This window comes from Scyliorhinus canicula, chromosome 2, assembly GCF_902713615.1.
Source record: "Scyliorhinus canicula chromosome 2, sScyCan1.1, whole genome shotgun sequence".
NCBI classification, from domain to species: Eukaryota; Metazoa; Chordata; class Chondrichthyes; order Carcharhiniformes; family Scyliorhinidae; genus Scyliorhinus; species Scyliorhinus canicula.
Genome location: NC_052147.1, coordinates 262,152,799 through 262,159,162, shown reverse-complemented (window position 1 = coordinate 262,159,162; position 6,364 = coordinate 262,152,799). Strand labels below are relative to the sequence as shown.

Genomic DNA, 6,364 nt, shown 5'->3' with positions numbered 1-6,364 from the left:
ATAAAGTTGAGGCCCTCATACCAATCACCTTCCTGTCAATCCCAAATCTCAAATATCCTTCGATATTTAGGTCACAGCCTTGGTCACCCTGTAATTATTTCCCTGTAATGGCTACAGGTCATAATATTTATTTCTCTCTTGGCTAGCAATTCATCCATTCTGTTATGAATGCTGTATGAATTCCAACACACAGTCTATAATTCTGTTTTTTGTGCTGTTAGATCTTTTCTGCTGGTGTGCTCTTAACTTTATTCTCTGTCCCATCTTGCCACTCTCTGGTTATCAGTACCCAAATCTCTACTCTGCTCTATTTCCTCGTTTCCCTTTGATTTACCACACCTTTAGTTTCGTGATCCTTTCCCCTCACTATTTAGTTTAAGACATTCCGTGGATTGCCATTGAGGTGAACGTATTGTATTAACCATTCATCATGTATCTTACTGTATCACGCTGTTGCCCATGTGGACTCCACCTATGGACCATTGTACGATATTACATGGAGTGTATCATGTTGGTGCCCTTGTGGGCACCGCCCCTGGCTCTGCCACCTTGAGGGGAGGTATAAAGAGCAGCAGCCCTGTAGGTGACTCTCACTAGCAGAGCAGTCGCAGGCAGGCATTGTTCTAGGCGATTAAAGCCACAGTTTACACCTACTCTCTGTTTCGCGTGAATTGATAGTCGCATCAGCCATCTAGCCGTGGTATGAGGCTTGAACGTTCCGAGAGCAATGCCATCAGGAGACTAAAATTCATGACAGGGTCACCCATGATGGTAAGGTCGGCGAGGAGGAACCCGACAAAGTGAAATCCAAAACATGTCCTCAGTAGCGGCTCCGGTGGAGGATACCCCTGCGATATCAGCGGCTGTGATGGAGGATAAAGGCTGCAGCAGTAGGGAGATCCCCAGTCATCGAGGTGCTTTTGCCATTGGAACTAGCCCTACCCTCTGTCAAGGACCATGGGTGGGATTCTCTGAGTCTCCGTGCCGAAATCGCGCTTGGCGCGGTGGCGGAGAATGGGCGTCAACCCCGAGATCGGGTCCGACGCCGCTCCCGCAATTCTCCAGTCCTTGATTTCCACTTACTCCACCAATATAAACTCAGCTCTGTCCAATTAAACATGTTTGCCCTTTCAGAGTACTGAGCGACTGAGTGGGCGGCACAGTAGCACAGTGGTTAGCACTGCTGCCTCACAGTGCCAGGGAGCTGGGTTCGATTCCAGGCTTGGGCCACTGCCTGTGCGGAGCCTGCACGTTCTCCCCGTGTTTGCGTGAGTTTCCTCCGGGTGCTCCGGTTTCCTCTCACAAGTCTCGAAAGATGTGTTTGTTAGGTGAATTGGACATTCTGAATTCTCCCTCAGTGAACCCGAACAGGCGCCGGAGTGTCGCGACGAAGGGATTTTCGCAGTAACTTCATTGCAGTCTCAATGTAAGCCGACTTGTGACAGTATTATTATTATTGTGCCATTGTGATAGCAATCTGTGCAGAATGCATCCTGTTTGTGTGTGTGTGTGTGGGGGGAGGGTATCTCGGCCAGCAACTTCCAGATTTCCATCCTTGCCTGTGCAAAACACCACAAGTTGCTTTTGGTTTTACCCCATGATGGCCGAGGCTGATTGGTACACACAACTCACTTCCTACAAACAAGAATTTGGGCGGAAACTATGTGAAGCCTCAGCTGGGAATAAATGTGCCAACGCCGCACCCCCAGGGCGATTGTTTAAATTACCCTTAAAGGCTGCAGCAAGCATTACGTCAATAGCAGTTCTTCAGTTTAAATAAATTTGTCAAATAAGTCACTGTCGCTAATCAGATCAAAGCTGAGAGTTTGCACTTTTGCTGTTGGATTGGGACAACAAAGGAAAACTGTGCAAACTTGCGTCCGAAATATAAAAAAAAAACACGGATGCAGTCAGGTCAGATGATTTCTTGTAAAGCGCCGCTCTGGAAACTGAAAGTAAAAAATAATCGCGCGAGTAAACAGCGGAACAAGTCAGGGGAACAACCAGAATTGGCGGAGAAGCGGTCGCCTTTGTCCTGAGGGAAGGTCAGGAACTGTCCCAAGCCTGCAGCGCTGGAATTAGAGGGGTAAGAGAGGCCAGGCTGCCCCCCCACCACACACAACAGTAAGTTTCTCAGGTCGGGCTTGCTAGTGTCTACACAACACTCAGAGGAAACATTGGGAATCATTATGTGAGACTGAGATGTTTTAATGTTGTTATTTGAAGAACATTTTGAAGTCTTAACTCAACACAGCTCTCGGTTTTAAAGTGTGCAGCGTGTTTAGTCAATGTGACAGCAGTCTTTCTGACTGATATTTGGGATATTTGGTTGCCTGAACGGCTCGGTCGCCATTACACAATCCTTTAAAAAAATTCACACCCCTGCCTTTTTAAGAGGTATTATTGACCAGCAGAAGATTCAGGTACTCCCCCCTCCCTCCTGGCCTTCCACCATTAGGCATGTTCAGGTCGAACACACAGTGCAGAAGGAGGCCATTCGGCCCATCGAGTCTGCACCGACCCACTTAAACCCTCACTTCCACCCTATCCCCATAACCCAATAACCCCTCCTAACTTTTTTGGTCACTAAGGGCAATTTATCATGGCCAATCCACCTAACGTGCAAGTCTTTGGACTGTGGGAGGAAACCAGAGCACCCGGAGGAAACCCACACAGACACGGGGAGAACGTGCAGACTCCGCACAGAAGTGAACCAGCAGGGAATCGAACCTGAGACCCTGGCGCTGTGAACCCACAGTGCTACCACTTGTGCTACCGTGCTGCCCATAGCCATTACAAGGTAGCCATTGCCTTGTGTGAGCCCTGATAACTTCAGGGGGCCTGACAATTGAGCCTGGCCCTGCCTTAACTCACTTTAACCTGTGTTTCGCACTCAAGGTCAAAAGTCATGATCAGTTTGCAGGTTGCTCAAACTACTTACATAAGGCAAGTAGACATTTCCTCCTCAGTCCTAGATTTGAACCCTGAAACCTCGGAGCTGTAAGACCATTGTCTAACTAATTCCATTAACATATTTCACCTCGGGAGGATATTAGTGATATCACATTGCACTTGCTCTAGACTAAATTTATATTTATGCAAATTAATTTTGGTTTTTTTTTGATGAACAGATATATGGATGAGCAATACGAACCCAAGCCTCTATCTGCATGTGATGGTAACTCACATTCTGTAAGTATTTAACCAAAAATATGTTGTGTTAAATCTAAATTCATCTTCATAAACACAAAAGCCCATCTCTTTTATGTAGACATCAACCATTTCAGCGTAACAGAAGGAAATTAGAACATGGGGAAAGATTGCAATGGCACAAATGTTGAGTTTGTAAATAACCATGTTACCTTATTTATTGCCAAATGACATTTGTTCTATTTTCCTGTAACCCCACATCAGAGAGGGGGAGAGGCACTGGCACCAGAGGAGAGAGACACTGTCATGGGGAGGGGAAGGGGGTGCGGTAGAGAGACACTGGCACTGGTTCGCTTGGTTTTGAGTTTAAAAGAAGCAGTTTGCATTTCCAAAATGTCCAACGTGTTTCATGCAGTCAGTTACTCTGTGTTGTTATGCAGGTGAATCTGGCAGCCATTTTGTGCAAGCTAAATCTCTCAGACAGCAATGAATGTCCCAATTAGTTTGTTTTGGAGATGTTGATTAAAGAAATGGTGCTGGCCAGGACATTGAAAAATTAATTGCTCTGCTTCACACAGCAATCCCGGGGATCTTCGCTGCCCATTGAGCACACAGACAAAACCTTGATTTAAAATCTAGCCTAAAGGTTAGAACCTTCATAAATACAGCAATTCGTCAGTGCTACGCTGAAGTAATCAGCCTAGATTATATGCTGGAGTGAGGCTTGAGTTTCCAACCCCCTGATTCCGAGTAGAGAATGTATTTTGATTGAACACAAATTGCAAATGAGATCAGGAGTAGAATTATCCATTTACTTTTAAGTACAACACTTTCTAACAAAACACTGTCCCTATTTCTGAAAATATGAATGGTCAGTGGCTGTACTGCTGTCTAAACTATTTTAAAATCATGTAACTTTTTTACCTTTAAATCCAGACTGTCATCAGCGCTGGGTGATTTCCCCGGCTGACCTAGGGAATAAAGAGATCAGCTGATGTACTGTGCCATATAGACCAGAAGGTCTTGGGTCCCAATTTGAATCAGTACTGAGTTAGTTGTTTGCAGATAGAACAGCAGTTGATGTGCTACTTTTGACCTTGGTGTCTCGGAGCTACAGAAATCAATGTCCATTCCTGCTATGGATCGGTATTTAGTAAAGTCTTGCAGGAAAATATTTTTGTGCGTACCTCTGACAGGGAGTTCTTCGCGGTGATTGGAATATTGACGCAATGTTACTTCAAGCACGAAGAATGGCCATTTCTGGGCATTGGTTCGTTTACTAGTATCTGTGCAACTGAACCCAGTAACTAGCTTCAGATGAGAAAGGGGAGAAAGATGACATGAAAATCCAGCTCATGCCCTCGGTATCCAATCTTACTGGTCAAAATACTAACGTGGCATTACATTACATGTATCATGGAATTGTTACATATTTATAGAATCATAGAATTTACAGTGCAGAAGGAGCCCATTCAGCCCATCATGTCTGCACTGGCCCTTGGAAAGAGCACCCTACTTAACCCCATGCCTCCACCCTATCCCCTTACCCAGTAACCCAACCTCGCCTTTTTGGACACTAGGGGCAATTTATCATGACCCATCCACTTAACTTGCACATCTTCGTACCGTGGGAGGAAATCAGAGCACCTGGAGGAAACCCACGCACACACGGAGAGAACGTGCAGACTCGGCACAGACAGACCCAAACCAGGAATCGAACCTGGGACCCTGGAGCTGTGGAGCAACTGTGCTAACCACTGTGCTACTGTATAAGTGGCCAGACAGACCTAGCTATGATATATAAGGATCAATTATTGCTGAATGAATGAGACTTCCTGAGCACATTACAAATAACGCAACTTTCAACTGTCAAGGAAAATTATTCATGGACTTGGACAATTGCCTCTAACTGTTCAGTCATTTTTAGCATTAATGTTTCAAGAAATATTTTTTCCTATTTTCGACTACAACTGATTCTATTCATGTTGAAAACATAAATAAAATCTATTGAGTGTTGAATACCCAAAAGAAAAAAAAGATTTCTTAATTTCTGAATACAGTTCTTTGTCAGACTGTTTCTCTCAAATCTGTAGAAGAATCATTTAGATCCGAAACGTTAACTCTGTTTCTCTCCACAGACGCTGTCAGACCTGCGGGATATATGTAGTGTTTTCTGTCTTCATTTCAGATTTCCAGCAGTATTTTGCTTTTATCTCACTAGTCTTTATCTGGCTGGTTTTCCAGGATTTTGAAGTGATTCAAGACAATAGTGATTCAAGACAAGTGAATCAGGACAATATGAATCTTTCAGAAAAACTTCAGCTGGCAAAAGACGAGCTAGTGTTGTGGCAGGTACAACATTATCTGACAGTATCCTCTGTGACTTCACCAACTGACTTTTATCTTGCTGTAATTCCCGATTGAGCCTCCTGCAATCACAAGAATAAACTTACGTGAACCACTGGCGCAACATTCATAGCTGGAAAGGGAAATTGGGCTTTGAAGTCAAATGCATAGGTTCAGGGCTCTCCTGAACGACGATCAAATAACTGACTGATTTTACCTATTTGTTGTGATCTTGTCATCACTAATCCTGCAACTCCCTTCCTAACAGCACGTGGGTGTACCTGTAGTTCAGGAACTGCAGCAGTTCAAGAAGGCAGCTCACTACCACCTTCTCATGGGCAACTAGGGATGGGCAATAAATGCTGACCTAGCCAATGATGCCCACATCCTGTAAACTAACATTAAAGAATGATATTGCATAAATACAACAGAAATTTCACTCAAGGCATATTTAAAAGTTAAAATGTGAATTTCTCTTATGAATTTCCCTCCACAACTTAATACAATTATAAATAGCTCTGTCAAATACAAGCAAATTTAAAAAAAAATCAATTTTGAACCCCTTCAGCTATCTCTATAAGGTGCAATTAAATTGTGTGATATTGGTAACACATGTGTTTTTGTGAAATACTTTCTAATATTTTAACAAAGGCATAATTACCCTCTTTAATGAATAAATAATGGTTGACCAAGAAATGCAGTATATGAACATAATACATTAGTTACCAATATTTCACAATATAGAATCATACAAGCAGAAGGAGACTATTCACCTCAGCATGGTAATCCTGTACATAGCCCTGAAAATTATTCCTTCTCAAGTGATATGTCCAGTTTCATACGGAAAGCTATCTGCTTCTCCAAACCT

At 43.5% G+C, this 6,364-nt stretch overlaps 1 protein-coding gene across 1 annotated transcript in view; it reads left to right on the top strand.

The window, feature by feature from the left end:
• Positions 1-2,131: 2,131 nt before the first annotated feature.
• The window catches only part of nmi (N-myc (and STAT) interactor), a 31,475-nt gene continuing 27,242 nt past the window's right edge, over positions 2,132-6,364 (top strand). Inside the window, exons 1-3 of the mRNA XM_038790002.1 lie at positions 2,132-2,191; positions 3,132-3,192; positions 5,395-5,502. Coding sequence (XP_038645930.1) covers positions 3,136-3,192; positions 5,395-5,502 — 165 coding nt within the window. The 5' untranslated portion in view covers positions 2,132-2,191; positions 3,132-3,135. The remainder of the gene's footprint in view (positions 2,192-3,131; positions 3,193-5,394; positions 5,503-6,364) is intronic.